The 18,904-nt window shown below is 48.7% G+C and overlaps 2 protein-coding genes across 8 annotated transcripts in view; both read left to right on the top strand.

Annotated features, from left to right (window-relative positions):
- ADAMTS9 (ADAM metallopeptidase with thrombospondin type 1 motif 9) overlaps nt 1-7,755 on the top strand; it is a 65,399-nt gene extending 57,644 nt beyond the window's left edge. For 5 of the 7 annotated variants that reach the window (XM_414417.7, XM_040646356.2, XM_004944666.5 and 2 more), the window contains 7 exons: nt 161-255; nt 402-496; nt 593-726; nt 1,847-1,938; nt 2,862-2,966; nt 4,782-4,876; nt 5,013-7,755. In XM_414417.7, the coding sequence (XP_414417.4) occupies nt 161-255; nt 402-496; nt 593-726; nt 1,847-1,938; nt 2,862-2,966; nt 4,782-4,871 (611 nt within the window). In that variant the 3' untranslated portion in view covers nt 4,872-4,876; nt 5,013-7,755. Of the gene's footprint in view, nt 1-160; nt 256-401; nt 497-570; nt 727-1,846; nt 1,939-2,861; nt 2,967-4,781; nt 4,877-5,012 lie in introns of those variants that run through there. The other 2 variants (XR_001468662.4, XR_003077366.3) reach the window with 2 other exon arrangements.
- Nucleotides 7,756-15,504: 7,749 nt separating this feature from the next.
- The window catches only part of PRICKLE2 (prickle planar cell polarity protein 2), an 89,924-nt gene continuing 86,524 nt past the window's right edge, over nt 15,505-18,904 (top strand). Inside the window, exons 1-2 of the mRNA XM_015293288.4 lie at nt 15,505-15,610; nt 15,805-15,890. Coding sequence (XP_015148774.2) covers nt 15,569-15,610; nt 15,805-15,890 — 128 coding nt within the window. The 5' untranslated portion in view covers nt 15,505-15,568. The remainder of the gene's footprint in view (nt 15,611-15,804; nt 15,891-18,904) is intronic.

The following is an 18,904-nucleotide window of genomic DNA, read 5'->3' as shown; positions in this document are numbered from 1 at the left end:
TGTGGTATTTCCAAGTGTTGGGAGCCATCCAGCAAAGCACTAAGGCGCTCCAGGGACGCCTCTTAAAAATAAACACGTTGCCTTGCTGCTTGAGATGCCTTGCAAAAGAAATGTGCTATGCCATCGCTCAGTGATGACATGCAGTTCTGGTTTCTTTCAGGTGAATTACCGAGGAGCTGCAACGATGTTAAAAGTCTCAAAGGTGTCACTGAAGACGGTGAATATTTCCTCAAAGTCAAAGGGAAGACGTTAAAGGTGTGTTTCAGCTGCAGACTGATTGTGCATTTCCCCAGGGGGTGGAGGATGGCATGTGTGCTCCTCACTTCCACTTCCTATGTTTGGTTTTCTGGGCATCCCCTTTGCCTCCCATGCCTGATGAAATCACGGCTTCTCTCCCCCAGGTGTATTGCTCTGGGATGCAGACCGACAGCCCAAAGGAGTACGTGACCCTTGTAAATGGAGATGCAGAGAACTTTTCAGAAGTGTACGGATACAGGTAAGGAATCCCTTTTAGTTCTGAGCTTCCCAATGTCTTTGATTTCTGTGGCAATATTTTCCGGTCATGAGTAGAAAGGGTTTTCTTTTGATTCAGATTGCATAACCCGACTGAATGTCCGTATAATGGGAGCAGACGAGAAGACTGCCAGTGTAGGAAAGATTACACAGCAGCTGGGTTTTCCACCTTCAGCAAAGTAAGGCTGGACCTGAACACTATGCAAATAATAAGTGAGTAAATACAGGGCCTTGCCATTAAAAACAAAATCATGTTTCTTTTACACGAATGTAGCTGTAATTATGAGCAAGCAGTAGTAATCTAGTGAGGCTTATTGCTGAGCTCTCCTGTTGAAAGCTTTTAGACCTGGTCGCCTTTGCACTTAGAGGATGCAACCCAAGTGCATCAGAGATGCCCATTGGCAGTGCTGGTGTGTGGAGGAGACTCTTGAAGGGGTTGAATCTGGGGAGATAACTGGTGGGGAGAGGGGCTGGGGGTTTGCAGGGCAGGAGGTGACTGCAGGCGTGCAAAACAAGTGGTTCCCTGACACCAGCATGCTGGGGAGCTGGGAGCTTCCCTGCTGCACAGGGAAAGTTTCAGTCCCTTTGGCTCCAGGGATGCTGTCAGTTTCCAGCAGACGTTTTAGAAACGTAGAGCATTACTGGGAGCTCGTTCAGTAAATGGTGGCGATTGTTAACAAACCAAAATCCTTTCTCCTGAAACGACCCTCTATCTGATAGGGTTTTGTTATTGTCCTATTTCCAAGCCAGAAGACCTCCCGGCCTGTAAAAAGCTGCTATAAGAGCTTCTAGGTACGGATCCTTAGAAAATTTGATAGCAGCTCCCTGTGAGTTTCAGAAGGCACTGGGCACCCCTGTCAGGCAGGAGCTGTCGTGCATCCCCACCAAAATGAGGCTTCAGACCCAGAGCCACATCCCATATCCCTTTCAATCCCTGGGCTTGGGGCGGTCTGAGGCCGGATTTTTGGCTTCATTCAAAAGGAAGATTTAGAAGGTCCCACGTCCTTTTTCAAAATGTGAGATTGCCTGAAGGAGGAATAAAAGCGGAGTCGTGGCTTCTGGTTTTGTTGTTATTTATATCCAGGCCTTACATCACCGATGTATTTGAGCCCATCTGTAAACGTGAGTGTATGGGCATCCTGTGAAACCCAGTGCTAGGAGTCATGTCTGGGGTGAATTGGGGATGTAATATTAAAAGTCTAGAAGGTGAGGTCTTGATTAATGTACAAAAACAGCTTCAGTGAATTTAAACTCGGGCAAAGAGTACATTTACGTGTGGTTTGTCTCTCCCTGCATCTTTCTTTCTGTGTTATTCACCAACCCCTCTCTGCAGCGACTGACTTACAGTTTGCCCGGACGCACGATGGACGACCTGTTCCTTATGCCACTGCTGGGGACTGCTACAGTGCAGCCAAATGTCCTCAGGTATTTGACGATAGCATTTGACAGTAGGAATTGGTGCCTTTCGTTATGTACAGTCCCCATGCCTTGGACTCTCCAGACTTTGTCTGCAAATGGCATTGAGCAGCAAGTCGCGCTAACAGGCAGCAGAGGGCATCCCTCCATCTCCTTCACTCTCTGCTTTCAGGGCTGGGACCTTACAGCACAGCTTGGCAGCTTAGGGGTTGGCTTCTTACCTCGGTTAGGCTCCTGGCTGCCTATGTCCACCCACCAACCAGATAGCAGTCGTGGGGAGCAAAGCTCACAGCCCTCTGGTGCCACAATGGGTTGGGGCTGTGACCAGAAATGGGCTGGGATGTGGTTTGTCAGGGGAAAACTGGGAGATCTGCGTTGGATGCTGATATATCCATGAATTTTGCATCCACTTTGTGTATATTGAGACCGGGGGATGAAGGGCAGAAGGTATTCAAGAAATAAAGGAAAAGAATTTTTATTTTACTGAAGGCTGAATTGAAAAAAGCTCAGCTCAGTGGAAAATGTGGAAAACAAGGACGAGTGTGCCCTCTCCAGTCGAGGAGGGGGAAGTGAGAGCAGCTGCAGTGATCCTAGGCACCTTCTCCATCAGCTGCTGGAGCGTGTCAGGCTCCACGGTTTGCCATGGGAAAGCCAAGAATGCCCTCAATCGGCAAACCATGAAAAAGCAGCAGAAAACTGAGCGAAAACAGTAAAACCAAGCAAAAGCCCCTCCTTCCCTGCAGCTACAAATGAGAAAGGAATTCCTAACCGGAGACACGCTGTGATTTGTGCAGTGTGTGCAAATCACTGTCAGAGTGATGGAGAAGTGGAAAACGTCACTATCAAGATCCCATTGTACAATTGGTGATGTGGGAGGTGTGGCTGTGGCACGGGGCTCTGGGGGTAACCAGGCTTCTCTCCTTGCTTTTTAGGGTCGCTTCAGCATAGACCTGTATGGGACAGGCCTGTCTTTAACGGGAACGGCGAAGTGGCTTTCCCAAGGGAATTATGCAGTGTCAGAAATTCAGAAATCCCCAGTAAGTCATAATGTTAATGATGGTTCTGCCCGCTCACGGGAAGTTTATAATTGTCAACATCTCTCATATGGACGCTAACAGAAATCTAACATCTGACACTAGAAACAAAGTGTTGCCCATAATTGTAGTGGGGGAACCCCAGCGGGTTTAACTTGATCAGAGTTATTGCAATTAATTAGTGAGCCTGCATAGTGGTGAAGCTGCATGCTGGGAGTGCTGTGGGACAGAGCTACCTGTAATTAGCTGGCTGAGGTGGGCAGCGCTGGGTTTGATGAGCAGGGATTGACCCCAGGAGGGTCTGAGGATGCAGATTTAATGGGCGTGGTGGGGATGGGTTGATCTTAGTGGTCTTTTCCAACCTTTATGATTCTATGAATTCTACCCCAAGGAGGTCACCAGAGGCATTTAACAGTAAGCAATTCATAACATATCCCCTCTTGGGCTGCTTTCAGTTTCCTCTGAGAGAGTTGCCCTTGAGCCTTGTTGGTACTGGAGCTGTTAAGTCTTTTTGGCAGCTTTGGGTGCTGCAGGTCCATGCTCCAGCACAGCAGGTGTAAGAGAATTGGCACAGACCCCACATGTTCACTCTGACCAGTGCTTAGCAGTTCTTCCCTCTTCAGAAAGGAGAAGCCCAAGCAGCCCTAGGGGTTACAGAGAGCAGATGCAATCAGAATTAAAACAAGGGGCAGAGAGGCTAAGGGACAGCTCTTGCCTCTGTCACCCAGTGGCATCTGTCAAGCACTGCTCCAGGGGTGTAATTGCAGCAGGAGCAGAAAGAAAGGCAAAGTGAGAAAAGATGACAGCAGCCTGCTGCAATCATGGATCAATTGTGTCAAGGGTGGGATGGAGCTCGTTTAAAAATAAATGCTTTGTGCAAGCTTGTCCTGCACTTAAGTCCAATCTTCTGGTAATTGAGGGTTGAATTCCCCCCAGCTGCTGTCTGACCACTGTAATGACCAAGAGTAGAACTCTACAGAGTTGGGACAAAGAAGGCCATGTGTAGGTGTTGCTGATGCTGGCACCAATCCTCTGGCTTGAGGCTGGAGCAGCCCCATTTCCAGCCCAAGGTCAGCATTCTTTTGGGTCTGTGCTGACTCTGGAGATGTAGAGCTGAAGGGGAAACGGCACCATAGCCCTTCTGCATCCAGGCTCTGCCCTCCCAAACAGATGTTTCTCCACAAATGTCCTCCATGCTCTTCACGTGCTCGCTCACCACCAAAGTGCTGATGCTGCCTCGATGTGTTCTCTCTCCTGCATGATCCAAGATTTGCACTCATTACAGCAGAAGAAGGGATTATTCACTGGGGGGCAAGTTGAAAAATGTAGATGCCCTCGAGATATCCCTTCAAATGGCCTTCTCCTTGGGCATCTTGCAGTGTGATAAGTCAAAACTACCCTTTCTTATTTGTGTTCAGCATCTGACCTGGCAATACTAAAGGGACTTACATTTGCATACATTTAAATATAACTGTAATTTTGTAGATTGATTTAGGCATCGTTTGTTTTTCTTCTGAGACATTTCCTATTAAAGCCCTGATTGGAATCATAGAATCGTTTGAGTTGGAAGGGACCTCTAAAGGCCATCTGGTCCAACTCCCCTGCCATGATCAGGGATACCCACAGCTCCATCAGGTGCTCAGAGCCTGATGGATGGGGCATCCATCACCTCTCTGGGCCTCTCCCCTACTGTAAAAAACTTCTTCCTTATATGCATCTCTCAGCTCTTCTAGTTTGAAACCAATAGAATAACCCAGAGCTGGCTTTTTCAGAGCGTGGAGCCCTCGTGTGAGATGTTATTTCTGTTTTTGCCTGCAGGATGGTACCAAAGTAGTAGGAAGATGTGGTGGTTACTGTGGGAAGTGTACCCCGTCATCTGGAACAGGCCTTGACGTGCAGGTGTTATAGCAATGGTAAGGCCATGGCCACCAAGCATCTGGCTCCCATTTCCCAAAGCCAACTCATTGCTCAGCCCTGTGGTTTGGGCTCAAGGAATTGACCCCCAGAAGGCACAGCCCATGACGTGTGCTCCCCATCTGTGCCTTGCAGGTTCTCTGAGAGCAGCCTGCGGAGATGAGACGGATGAAGGATAGCGATGCAATACCTCTGCCTCCCACTTTTTTAACCTGTTTATGTGTGTATATAGATCGCATATTCTTAATGTACAGTATAATATTTATGTTTGGAATTATTTATTTTGATTTAATATTTTTGTACGTAAAATCATTATATTAAGGCTGCTTTTACTATTTTTATTTTTTATTGTTAAATCCTGCAGTCAAACCACTGCATTTTGCGTACTCTACATTATATGTAGCATTATGACAAGTGATACTTTATTGTCACTGTATTCAGTTGTTTACTTTCAATCAGTGATTTTCCTTCAGTTACGGGCTGCTTTAGCCCTCCACGGTGCTACACAATCTGCATTGGGGTATTTTTGGCATTTCAATCTGTCTCGATGTAAGGAAAATAGACAAGATGTGCTTAAATTTTAATTTAGCAATTAGGCTGACAGCACTCAAGGAAAACATGACAATGAATACAGTGCTCGTTGCATTAGCAATCTTTATCTTTTAGGTATGTTTTGAATTTCACATGACCTCTGTGGCCGGTGCTGAAAGCGCTGGTTTGGTGCTAACATGGTATTTATTAACGCTCAGTAATTCTAGTTAATCCGCTGCCTTTATCAGTGGGGAAAAGGAAGAAAGCAGAAAAATCGTCAGGCGATTCAAATAGAATCAATCACAGAATTCATCAACAATAGATTCAATCACAGAATATCCCAAGCTGGAAGGGAATCATAAGGATCATTGAGTCCAAGTTCAGGAAAATTCCTACAGACAGATCTTCAGCAGAGCCCTGTTTTGTGTAGGGCTCCAAAAAACACCCATTTCCCTGCTAATTGCATGTGCCACCGTGCTTCCCACCTCCATCTGGCAGCAGGGCAATGGGGCCATATGTTCCCTGGGCTGCGGGCTGAGGAGCTGCAGCTCATTAGAGACATGGTCACAAAATCCCAACGCACGTTGGCCGTGTGGGGTCCTGCCACCCATGGGGCTGGTGGGGACACGGGGGCAGGGCTGGGGTACCACGTCCCAGTGATGCTTCCCACGCGTTGTGCCCATCTGTGGGGCCGTGCAGCATCAGCGCTGCTGTGTTTCCAGCAGGATCAGCTTGTACTCGCAGAGTGCTACCCCCCCCCCAGCAAACAGGCTGCTTGACGCCTACTTCTGTACGGCTTCCTATCCTCCTGATAAGGCATCTGTGCTCTTTGCTGTCCGCGATCCAACGTACAGCCAGACCTTAACTGATTTCTGTAGTGTTTTTGTAATGGAGAAACGCGGCTGTGCGATGCCCCGCCTGTACATAGCCCGCTGCTTGCAGCACTGCGCAGAGCTTCGTAGCACGTTGAACGGGGGTGATGTGACCAGATTATTTTTGTAGTCTATGACTATGTCCCTTACTTCTTTCTCCTTGGTTCTACGTAGCAATAGGAAAACGCTGCCCCAGCGCCTTACGTCGGGGCAGCCGGGAGCACGAAGGACAAATCTGCGGCACAGAATTGCCAGCATTCCAGAAGACTCGCCCAGCTGAGTCTTTCAATTTGGGGTGCCAATATTCAGCAGACCCGACCTCAGGATTTTCTGCATAGCTCCCCGGAGGAGAGCTCCCTGCACTCGTAACCCATGTGTTTGCCAGCCCGCAGAGTGAGACCTGTCAGCCTGACAGTCAGGCATTGATGTATGGATGTAAATTGGTGGGCATCTGATGTGGGAGCAGGGTTGGGTTGAAATGCAGCTAAAGAATTGGTGCTCGGCACTCAGCAGTGTGCCCCTGTCGCTCTCGTTGATATGCAGGCTTAAAGGGAAGTATGAGAAGTGTACTTATAATTAGGGGTGGGGTTTTCTATTTGTTGTTGAATAGCACATACGATAAAGTGGATGTGATTATATCTTAGATTGCTATTTCACCTATGTCTTCTGCCTATACAGCAATAAGAAATGATACCTCCCTGTGGAAAAAAAAAAAAATGCCAAAAATACCATTTCAAAGGTCAAAGAAAAGGGAAAGGGAAAAAGGGAACGGGAAAAAGGGAATGGGGGAGGGAAAGACAGAGAGAAAAGGGAAAAGTAGTAAAATGGAATAGTGATATTTTTTGTCTTTAACGATAACTGCTCGTGTGTAACTTGTGTAGGGGAAAAGGGAAAATTGCACTTTGAACTTCAGAGAGAAACAGTGGTGCTTAGAAAGAATAGGCTCATTCTATTTTCTGTAACGAAAGGAATGGCTATTTATAAAAAGAAATACTATTTTGACCTGTTTGCATTCCTTTCTGCCGTATGGTTTCATAACAGCGATTAGCAGAGCCAGATGAACCTGAAAAAAGGTATCAAGTAAACGATAATGTAAGGATTGATAGGTCACTGATCTTCTGATTCATCAGTGGGCTTCGTTAAACAGGATCAGGCTTTGAGGAGCAGAGACATGAGACACTCCCAGCTCAGGAAACAACTCTGAGTTGTGTATGTCAATGCCATTATTTTCCTACAAGCTGTTGTGGGGTTTATTCTGTTGGGTTTGGGGGGGGATTATTTTTTCTTTTTGCAAGCACTTTCCTGTACAGTTTTTTTCTCTTTTCTTTCTGGTGATATTCAAAAAGGAAATGGAAAGATCTGTAAGACAAGTCTGTTGGGTCTTTCTGCATTTGCCATCGTATTTTAATGCCTGTATGCTATTATAGAGGCAAAATACTTTGTACACAAGGGAATAATACAGTGAATGGTAAACATTCCGTTCTGTGCTGGTATTTATTTGCATGCCCTGGGTTCCCTGTTTGCTCGTCTCATGCAAAGGGAGTGTGGGGAGGAGAGCTGCATGCGCAGTGCTATGCCTGTGGTCTGGGGACCTTCAGGAGAACACAGTGCTCTGTGACTGCTCTGGGTGCTCCCCGACTGCTCTTCAGGACAGGAATGGTGTTCCCGGAGGGGTCCCTTACACTGCTATGAGGTGAGAGGGGCAACAAGGAACCCAGCCACTCATTGGACAAATGTTCCTGAAGGGTGAGCTGGGGTAACCTGACCTCCTAGCAGTGCTGCTTAATAAAATCAGCCAAAATAAATCGACTGAGAAAAAGCCACCACAGCCAACTCCAGCAGCATCCCTCAGAGCAGCCCCACGCCTGTTTAACCACACTTCTCTTTTAACTGCACCACACCAACCCTCTCCAAACAGTGAATCCCAAATGGCCTGGAGGTTCCATCCCTATGAAGATGAAAACCTGGGTTTTGCCCTCATTGATAAGCTATGGAGCATCCATGCAGATTCACTGATGGGCTCAAAGGCCAAATTTAGCATATTAGGAAATGAAAGTATTTCTCTGTTCCTGTATGCATTGTGCTTTGGAAATTGAGCAAGTGTGCATTCCAAGTGCTTTCTTTTTGCAATTATGTAGCAGGAGAGATACAAATATACCAGTTTATTTCCTAAAATACAATCTATTTTGTTGTAAATTGGCCATTATACGTTTTAAAGGAGACTTATTTTTCTTTACAACTGTTCATTAACCATTTTCAGGTTACTTATTTTTAGCAAATTTTGTCTTGTGTTGTAACTCCCTTTGCCTGGTAATTTCAGTGATGCCAGCAAAGAAATATGGCTACAGATCACTGCAGAAAAGCACTTCTTTCTGAGCTGAAGATCTGTATTTCTGTCTTGTGGCAAGCAACGTGAGTCCCAGTGAGCTCTGCTAATTAGTCAACTTTCTATGAACAGCTTTATGTCAACACAGCTCCAAATAAACTTCGGTGCTTAAAAATGAGACTCAAAAGCAGACATGGATCAGGAATTAGATGAGCCCACTAATGGTTTACTGGAAATCTTCACTGATTATCAAGGAAAAATAATACGCAGTCTCTAAAATGTTGCTTTGGGGAGAATAGTGAAGTCAGGTTGAGGATCTGTGATGGCAGCATGAAATTGCCACCCCACCAGCTGCCAATACCTGGAGGTGGAAGAAGAGCCTTCCCCTGGCTGTTTGGTTTGCAGCTGGAATGGCCTCAATGGCCCCTCCTGGCACCGTGGCCATTAGCCTGTGACCTAAAGTGTCCTTCTTTACTGTCATTTTTCTTTAATAAATGATTAAAAAGACTCCAAATGTGGGCTGCTGTGGAGCCACGTCACTGTGCGTGGCTCCTGAATAATATTTCACTTTCCAGCACAATATAATGATGGGGTTATTTTAACACTTTTGACCGTTGGCTCCAGTAATTCTGTGAAAATTACAGTGCATTTCTCCAGCCTGGTTGCACAGCCTACCAGTACTAATTGCTTCAGAGGCACAGTTGATCTCAGCCTTCTCTCCTGCCCAAATAGTGAGCATTTTTTCTTCTCCAGAGAAACACAGTGCGTTCTGTTGAAGGCTGCTGGAAATGCCTGTCTTAGGGAGCTTGGTTTAAATCAAGGTGTTTACTAGAAAACTGTCATCTGTATGGCCATGAAGATCGTATTGAGAAATGGGGAGAGGTGGAAAAGGCCGAGGATGGTGAACATTTCCCACTGAGGCACTCACAGATTGGATCTCCTGACTGAGTCCTCTTCCCAGCAGCTGAATGAGGGCTGGCTTAGGGAAAGCATTAACAACCCAGTCAGTAAGTCCTCCCGTCACTTAAACTCTTCACACCGAGAGAAACGCCTTTTAGAGAACAGCATCTGAGTTCATCCAGAAGTCTCTAAGCTTTGAGCTGCTGCTCATTCATTGGGAGGGGATGGGTGCCTTCCCAGCACGAATTCCTGGCCGCAGCTCTGTAGCTCTGTGCAGGAGGAAGGAGCAGAAGGCCCAAAGCGGTGCCTGTTGGTCTCTCAGCCTTTTCCAAGTATTTTTGCCTGTTCTGGAGCGATGCAGGCAGCAGGGATTGTAGCCATCCGGAAGCAGATTTAGTTGACAAGTTTCTGACCTCTCTTTGCAACATAGTGAGATGAAGAATGCTGGGAAGTTATTTTTGGCCTTCTCAGAAGAGTCTGACTTTCCACTTCAAAGCTGGCTTAATTTTTAAGCTATGTTCTATTACCAAACATAAGGCACCGTTTTTGAAAAATCAGAAAGAGAACAGAATGCTGCTTTAACCTAACCCACATGCTTTTTTGTGTTTTATTTCCTAGAGGAAGATTGGTTTGTTTGTTCCAATAAAAGAAAAAAGAAAAAAACAAAACAAAACAAAAAACCATCAGGACTGAAATTTCTGTGAAATGATTTCTGCCCCTCTCTGGTTATAAATGGAATTTCTGAAGTGTTTGGAAACACAACCTGTTGGCTGTCAGTACATGGAGATCTGACGCCGGCATCAGGAGAAGGCAGAAACACATTTGTCCTTCGTGAAGCTGAGCCGGGGATTGATCCTTCATGGCACAGGATGATGCACGGCCGTGCCCATCAACACACTGTCACCAGCAAAACCTCAGCCCTGCTTTGGGGTGAAGCTGTGCTGCCAGCTGTGGCATCCAGCTGCAGGGTGTTTGCTGGTACGTGGCATCTCCAGCTCGCAGAGCGTGAGGAGGAGAGCCAGGAGTCCAGAGAATCCTATCCTTTGTATGGGAGGCAGAGGGTGCCAGGGAAGGCAGGGCTTTGCATACATTCTCCCTTTAAATCATTCTTTGGCTCCATTCATATGCTTATAATTTCTTCATCCTACTCTAATCTGTGACTACATTTCAAACGAGCAATTAAATTAATCAAGTCTTTGCCGAATTGTCCTTTTCTAATCCATCCTCTCCGGCTTGCTGACCTTTCCCTTTGAAGCTGTTCTCTGCTTGCTGCTGCCTTCCCCCACCCTATGCAGAAAAGAACATTTGGTGTGAAATGATTTAATTGCTCCCGTAGCAGGGAAGGAGGACAGCTTCCTGCAAACAGCCCAGCAAAAGCCAACGTGGCCAACAAACAGCGGCAGGGGCTTGTTTGCTCCCATGCCTCTGGAATTAGAAACATAGAATGACAGAATGGATTGGGTTGGAAGGGACATCAGAGATCATCTAGTTCCAACCCCCAGCTTTGACCGGCCCCTGGGAGCAGGGCCAGATGGGTGGTGCTGGGAGTGGGCATATCTCTGAGTCCTGGCATTCTGAGGGCCAATGCACCCAGGTCTGTGACACATCTGATCTAAGGGATCTTCAGTCAATACATTCTATTTTAGAGGCATTGCTAAATTCTGCTGACTGGATTGCATAAAGTGCCTTGGAGTGTCTTAAAATCCTTCCAATGCTTTTGTCAACACCTACAGCGTCGTAGAGCTCTGTGCATGGCTCACCTGGAATGACCTGGGAGCCGTCTTCGTCAGATGCCTGAGATAATCTGATAATTTCCACCTCTACATCATCTTCACTCTGAGTTATGCAAGTGGTATGCGAAGCTTTCTAGATATGACTTGCATTTGGATTTTTCCTATTTCACCATGCCTGGGCCTTTCAAGAGCCTAAATGCACAGTAATATGTCACCCGGAACACTGCGAGCTGTAGACAGCAAGTATCATAGAATCACCACAGAACCGTAGAATGGCTTGGGGTGGAGGGGATCTCAAAAATCATTTGGCTCCAACCCCCCCGCCTCACTCAGGGCTGCCAACCACTAAACCAGGCAGCAGCTCTGGCTGCCCAGGGTCCCATCCAACCTGGCCTTGCGCACCTCCGGGGATGGGGCACCCACAGCTCTGGCCACTGCCTCACTACCCTCTGAGCAAAATATTTCCCCCCAGCATCTTACCTGGATCTCCCCTTTTAGTTTAAAACCATCCCCCTTGTCTTGTGTTATCCCACATATGTTTGGCATTTTTCTCATCCTCAGGAACGCTCCTGAAATGTTGAAGTAGCCTGGAAAGAGTCAGCTCTAAGGTGCAAAGCAAAGCATCCTGCTGGGTGGCAAGCAAGCTCAAGGCAGTGAGAAATAGCAAAGAACTGCTCGTTGCTATAGCACGAGGAGGTTGTGTACCAATTGGCAGTGCCTCTCTGCATGGCTCTGTGCAGCCTCCAGTTGAGGATGGAACAGCGCAGTGTAGCACATCTCCATCCTCAGTGAGAAGCAAAAAACAGAGCTGATCAGGACAGCAAAGAAACTCGGTTCTGGGGCAATAAAGACATAAAGCAGCAATTTGAGGGAGTGAGGATGGGCCATGCCCAGAGGATGCACAGAGCGCACACTTCGCCACGCTGGCACCAGAGGGCATTGGAGCCTGAGCTTAGCTCCGTCCTGAGGAACTTCCCGATCCCAGAGCCCCGATGTTAAAGGGGAGGGTGTGCTGCTGCTTCTTCTCCCCTTTATTCTCTCTTGTTTTATTATTACTATTTGGGATCGTTGTGTTCCCTCTTGGCTCCGTGCTTCCCAGCAGGTGCTCGCCTCCGCACAGCGGGGCTGGGCTGCAGGTTTTATTGGTGCCGAGCCCAACTCCTCAGCACTATTTACAGGGAAACTGAAGACTGCCTTCAAAATTAACAATATCTGACTATAAATCTTGCTGCGTTCCCTAGCAACTAACACAATAAAACCCTAAGGTTAAAAGGAGAAGGGTTATTTGGAGATACCTTGGGGAGCGCGTCATGGCCATTTGCATTCCTGGTTGGGAAGACAAGAAAAAAAAAAAGAGATCCACGTGATATTTACAAATGACTGTATTGATGGAGGAGAAAGGTGGAATTACTCAGTGTGATTTTAATCAAAACACCTCAGAATCGACAAATCCAACATAAAACTCCCTGCAGTGGTCAAACGGCCGTGATTAAAGAGCGCTCTGCAAACGTGCGGCCATCTGCAGAAATGGTGGAAGGGTTCTGTTGAGTTGCTAAGCCCACTTTGTTACTGCTTTTGACATCTCAAGTGTGTGTACCACAGATTAAAAATGTTCAAAGTAAATCTGACCGGAACGAGCTTGATGGAATATGCCCTAGAAAAGCCTACGCAGTGCAAAAAACATTTCAAACTGAAGTAACATAGCATGATTCATCCCAGCCTGGGTTCCTGTTATGCACAGCACAGATTGAAATTCCATATCCCCACCTCAAACTGAGGTTTATGTGCAATCTTTTCTGCCTGCAGTCATTGCAAATCTCAAATCTGGAAGGAGAGGAAATGCTGACTTGTTCCCCTCCTGAAAGACCCTCGTGGGGGTACGTTTATCCAGGGAGGAGGTTGGGGAGGAGAAATAAATGCCTGGTCCCTCGCATGCTCATTCAGCAGACGTGGCATTGAGGGACATTTTTAAGCCCTCCTGTTGCTGCTGGAAGGCTTTAGACAATAACTGCCCAATAACTGTGCTGGATGGTGACAGGATCAGTGTTGGGCTGTACATCACAGGCTGCTGCCAGGAGGTGCACAAGAGGATGATGGGACCAAACCCACCAGGATGTGGCATTGGGGAGAAACCAGCAGGCAAAATGAGTCTCCTTCAGAAGGGAAAAGGGTCCTCCTTGCTGCATACAAATGGAGAAAGCTGGGGTTCAGGCTGCCTTAGTCACGAGAAGGGCTGCGAGTGTCATCCTGAGGCAGGTTTGGTTGAAACACGAATGGGAGGAGAGGATGATGTATAGAACAATGTAAGTGACAGCAGCAACAATAATTTGTCAGACAAACTGTCTGGCATAGATTATCCATGTGTCTCAGTTTCTGAGTCTATGTGACAGCAGCATCTGACAGCCCCCACCTCCAAGCTGAGCCTATCTTCTCCCAGGAGGAAGATCTACACGTTTAGAAAAAGAAAATAATATATATGGAAAAAAAAAAAAAGTAAAAACTTTAGGATGTACTTCGTGTGCCAGCACAGGTAGGCCCGGAGCTGTGTGCCTGTCCTATGCCCTCCCAGCCATGCCAGCATTTGTGCATCATCCCCCTGAATACAGCGAACACAAGGGAGTGGGAGTGATTTCCTGAGCTGTCTTCACTCTCAGCAGCTTTTCTGGGGGAGGAGAGAGGAGCACTCAGGGCAGTGAGATAATGTCTCCCCTCCCTTTCCCAAACACATCCTAGAGACAATGTTCTGGCCTGATTTTCTTCTTATGCAGCATTTAAGCATCTCAAAAATGTGGATCGAATCCTCCTGACAGCCCTGGACCTGAGGAGGACAATGACTCCTCCTTTGTCCTTGATGTCTCAGGTCAGAGAGAACAAGCGCTGGCCTCGGGAGGTAGTTAGATTTCCCAGAAGGACCCGACCCTATATGGGGGCTGTGTAACCTCGATGTGTTTATGGCTCTGGGTGCTGAGCACTCCTCTCGCCTACTAACCTGAGGCCGGAGGGCACAGCTGTAGGGTGACGAGCAGGTTTGGTGGCCCTATGGGCACCTTGGGTTGGAGGAGAGGAGACCGGCTTCACTTCACTCAATTTCAGACCTGCCTTTCCATCAGCAGACTGTGATTCAGCACAGCCACACCTCCAAGGACTGTACCCTCCAACTTTGACTTACTTTTGCTGTTTTAAACTTAGAGCCGATGTCCTCACCGGCCCTGTTATTGAGGGCACACAGCATCTCTTGCAACAGCAAAGCAATTAAAAGGATTTGCAGGTCACCTTTAAAGCATTTCCCACTGCACGTCGAGTCTTGTTATAAGTCCTCTATCCATTAATGCTTTTATTTCAGCAGTTTTAATTGAAGTTTTAAATATTCTGAACCTTATGCAAGACACCCAAAGTGCTGCTGAATTTCAGGTCCTCTCTTGCATGATGCTCATTCCCTGAAATCCCATTGACCTTCAGTGGAGACGACAGTCACTCTGTACCTCTGATATTACCGTGCCCTACATGGTAGACTATATGGTGGAGTCACCATCCCTGGAGGTGTTAGAGAGCCCTGGAGATGTGGCACTGAGGGCTGTGGTCAGTGGGCATGGGGGGGGGGTGGGTTGGGCTTGGTGACCTTAGGGGTCTTTTCCAACGTGAATGATTGTATGATTCATATATAATATACAGGTAGGGATGCTCCAGTGTGACACAATCTGTACGTGTTTGAGGAGTTTGCCTCTGTCCCTGAGAGTTCATAACACACCCTTGCAATAGCACATGAGCAAGAAATGGAGAGGGAAACCAAAAAGGAAAACGATGAGAACATTTGGCAGAAAGGAACAAGGAGAAGCTAGGGAGGGTTGGAGGGGCATAAATTGCAACTGCAGAACAGAATGGGGAGGGAACATCAGTGTTTTCTCACTGACATGAAAAAAACGCTGTGCAACAGGATTGTCTTTCATGATCAATCACCCTGGAACTTTTTGCACGAGGCGTTCAAAAGCCAACCACACCGCTCCCACCCGCACCGCTGGTCACAGCTGGAACTTCAGCCCTTGCCTCTTCGGAGCAGCACGATCCCATCCATCTTTGTGGTCTCCGCTTTTTACCCTCGTGCTGCGGAGCGCCACGGCGGCGCGGCGCGGTGCGGGACGGGTGGGCTGTTCACTCTGAAGCGGAGCGACGGCAGCGGGCGGCGCGGGGCGGGGGGCGGCCGGGCCCTCCCGGGGCGGTGCCTGGCGGCCCGGGGGCGGGGAGGAAGGGGCGGGGGCCCGGCGGAGGGGCGGGGGCGGCTCGGGGCGGCCGCTGCCGCGCACTCGGGCTCGGACTCGGCTCGGCGGGGCCATGTTCGGCCGCGGTTCCCGTAAGCGGCTTTCGGGCCGCTCGGTGAGTGCTGGGGGCGGGGGTGGGTCTGTTTCCCTTCAGCCCTCCCCGGCTCCCACCTGTGGCTCCGTCCCGCTGCACGGGTGTGTTTCCCCGCCGTCCCCGAATGCCTCTTTTCTGGGTGTCTCTCACTTCCCCGTGTCCCCGCGCCCCCTATTTCCCCCCCTATCCCCGGGTGACCTCTGCTTTTCTTGCAGCTGACGGCGTCGGGGGAGCCGGAGCGGGGCCAGCCCTGCAACACCTGCGGGGACCAATGCCCCGGCTTCGCCCTGCACAAGTGGAGGTAAGGCCCGGCGACACGCGTGTCCCCACCGCTCGGAGGCAGCGAGACCGCGTCCCACGGGTAGGGCTCCCTCCGGCGCTCCTCCCACGTGGAGTTCTGGAGCTCCACGGAGCATCTTCAGGAGTGTAAATGTGGCTGTTAGGGGAGCGTTTGTGTCGGTCTCGATACCCCTGCTTCAACAGGTGGGTCTCCGCCTCCCGTGGGAGCTTTCTGCCCCGTGGAGCGGCACCTGGGTGTGCTGGTACCTACTGTGGGGTGCAGCCCCGGGGGGAACTGGTTTGCTCCATACCACGTGTGGCACTCAGGGGCTTCTGCTGCTGCCCCATGGAGGCAACCTTGGCAGGGAGCAGCAACAGTGGGACGGCAAGGGATCATCGTGGGGGACCCGTGGTTGGTGCTCCCAGGTGGCTTCGTGGAGCTCCTGCCTCCGTCCTGGCCACGCAGCAGGGTTTTGCCCCCTCGGTGATGCCGAGCAGTAATTACGGCTATTGAGATGGATGAGGTGGGGATGTGTGTGTGGGAAAGACCAAGTCCTCTCACCTATTTCTCCTGTGTTTCCGTAAAGACAATAACACGATGCTTACGGAGCACAGGGAGCCCTGGCCTCATGCTGGGTCAGCCCCATTTTTCATCCCCAGGTTGTGCTATCTGGAAGTCAGTTCTCTTCGCAGGTGATTTGGGATTTAGTGATATTAAACCTTCTGGACTGGGGGCTCCAGGAGCTGGTACTGATTTAGAGCCCTCAGTGACCTTTTAGCTTTATTTTGCAGGCTGTCCCCTTTTCTCCGGCATCTGCCACACTTCTAGCACATGTCCTACTTCTCAGAGCTGCATCTCAGCAGATTAAAGTATGGGTCCAAAGCAAAGAGAAGGACGCTGAATTGATTTATTAGTGCTGAGTCGTATCTGAAGCTCCAGCCTTGCAGATGAGCAGTGCGGTGGGGCCCATGGGCTGCTCTCTGCCCTGGGGATGTGGTGTTGGTGCAGCTGCAGGTGGTGGATGAGCGGAGGTGATGGATGAGCCCCATTCCTCCACCCTACGCAGGTGCCAATCTGAGTGTCCTGTGCTTTACCTCAGACCTTCAGAAGGTGAAGGTGTCTCCTGGCTGCAGGGGCTGTGCCCTCCTGCTAACTGGGATCTGCCACGTGTGTGAGATCTATGAGGTCACCCCTGAGTGTCTTTTTCCCAGGACATATAAAATGCTTTCAAGAGCCGCTCCAGGTTTTCTCATGGCCGAGGTCTGGGGCAGCAGGTGTTGTCACAGAGGCGCCTTGTAATGTGCTAAAGTGTCACGGAGAACTTTCAAGTGTAAGATAAAAAGAAAAGGGATGGTCAGCAGAGGGAATTTTACTCTGGTGTGAGTGAGGTGCTGTGATTTCCTGTGCGTTATGTTACCCTTAGGTTTGAAAAAATGGAGCGAGGAGTCGATACAATCTTACCAAAGGCCACTGAGCTTCTTGGGTGGTGTCAAATGTGCCCTGGTGACATGGTTGTGGTCTCTGCAGCAGCACTGCCTGCTGAGCCACATCCTGCAGGACCCTCCAGCAGCAGGCTTCACCCTGCCAGGAGCACACACCCACCTGCAGCTGCCCCCTGGGGGTCCCACCATGGATTTGGGTTGAAACAAATGGATCCTTCTCAGGAAGGAAGGGGTTACCTACCTGGGCAGCAGTGCATAGGGCTGGGTGTGCATCCCGAGTGCACCCGGCTCTGCATCCCACAGTGGGGCAGGTGTGCTCCAGCTGCACGCCTCGCACCGGGGATGGTAAGGCTGAGCCCTCCTGCATGCGCATTCGCGTTTAATTGCCTCGATGTAAGAGTAATTATGCAATTAAAACAGAAAGGCGGCTTGTTTGCCAAGGCACAATAGAGAGGAAGGATGTTCATGTTTTACTACTGAATGGTTTATTAGTGCCCAGGATGCGTAATAGCAGTTAGTTCTGTCGGTCCCAAGCATGCTCAGGAGCAGTGCCCTGCGTGCATGGGGCCGTGCAGCTCCTGCTGGGGATGCTCACAGGCACTTTAACTCCACAAATGGGATTGGAAAACAACAATGGTCTGTAAGGAGATCTGCAGATTAAGGATACAAACCCAGATCAATTAACCACTGGAGATTCGTAAAGCTTTTTAAGATCCTTTAACAGCAGAATTTTGCTGATAAACGGGGATTGGGCTTTTTTCTTCAAAGATGGGCATTGATGTGCTCTGGGGAGAAATAAAGGGATTTATGAGCTTGTAGGCACTGAAACCAGAGCACATCCCTGTTGCTGGTGTACACATTGTCCTATACATGGTCGTGCAGGACTGAATTGCCTCGTTACCTGTGATTCTAGGTGTGATCTGTCCATCAGGCAGGCAAATGGCTTTATCAGGCACCAAAGGTTTCTGCGCCCACATAGTCTCTTAAAAGCCACTTTGCTCAGACGGAGAGGTGGCTTTGAGCATTGGCTGCATTGATCATTCCTAGGAGCACATGCATCCTTCTGAGCCAGGGAAACCACTTGAAAGTGAATTGCATTCTGCAGAACTGCTGTATTTTCAGAATAAAACCCATCTCTGTGATGTGGAAAAAAAAAAATAGATGAAAGGGGATTCCCAAGTAATGCAAAACTATCCCTGGCTTTAGAGTACGTTTCTGAATATCCTTAATCTTACCCTTAAACTGATCTCGTGTTCAGGCTGAGGGATGAATTCCCTTGATAACATGTTGTAGGCAGGGAGCTGCAGATCCTGTACCATCAGACCAGGGCACGTTGCCTGCTTTCACCCAGAGCTCCCAGATCCTATCTCTGATTGTAAGGCACAAGTTCCATTCTCAGTGCTAAATCATTTAACCCCAAAGAGGAGAAAGCAAGCCACGTCTGATCAGACTGAAGGTTGCATTCCATCATCCCTGGGTGAGAAGTCTGTGAGGATGCAGCCGTAGGAGTACAACCAAAATAACCTGCAATTGCTCGTGTCCTGAACAGCAAAGCAACTCCTTCCTCTAACCCTGTCACTTTATTTTATGGCA

The sequence above is a fragment of the Gallus gallus genome, chromosome 12 (assembly GCF_016699485.2).
Source record: "Gallus gallus isolate bGalGal1 chromosome 12, bGalGal1.mat.broiler.GRCg7b, whole genome shotgun sequence".
Taxonomy (NCBI): Eukaryota; Metazoa; Chordata; class Aves; order Galliformes; family Phasianidae; genus Gallus; species Gallus gallus.
The sequence above is the reverse complement of the archived record's forward strand: the minus strand, read 5'-3'. Positions and strand labels throughout refer to the sequence as shown.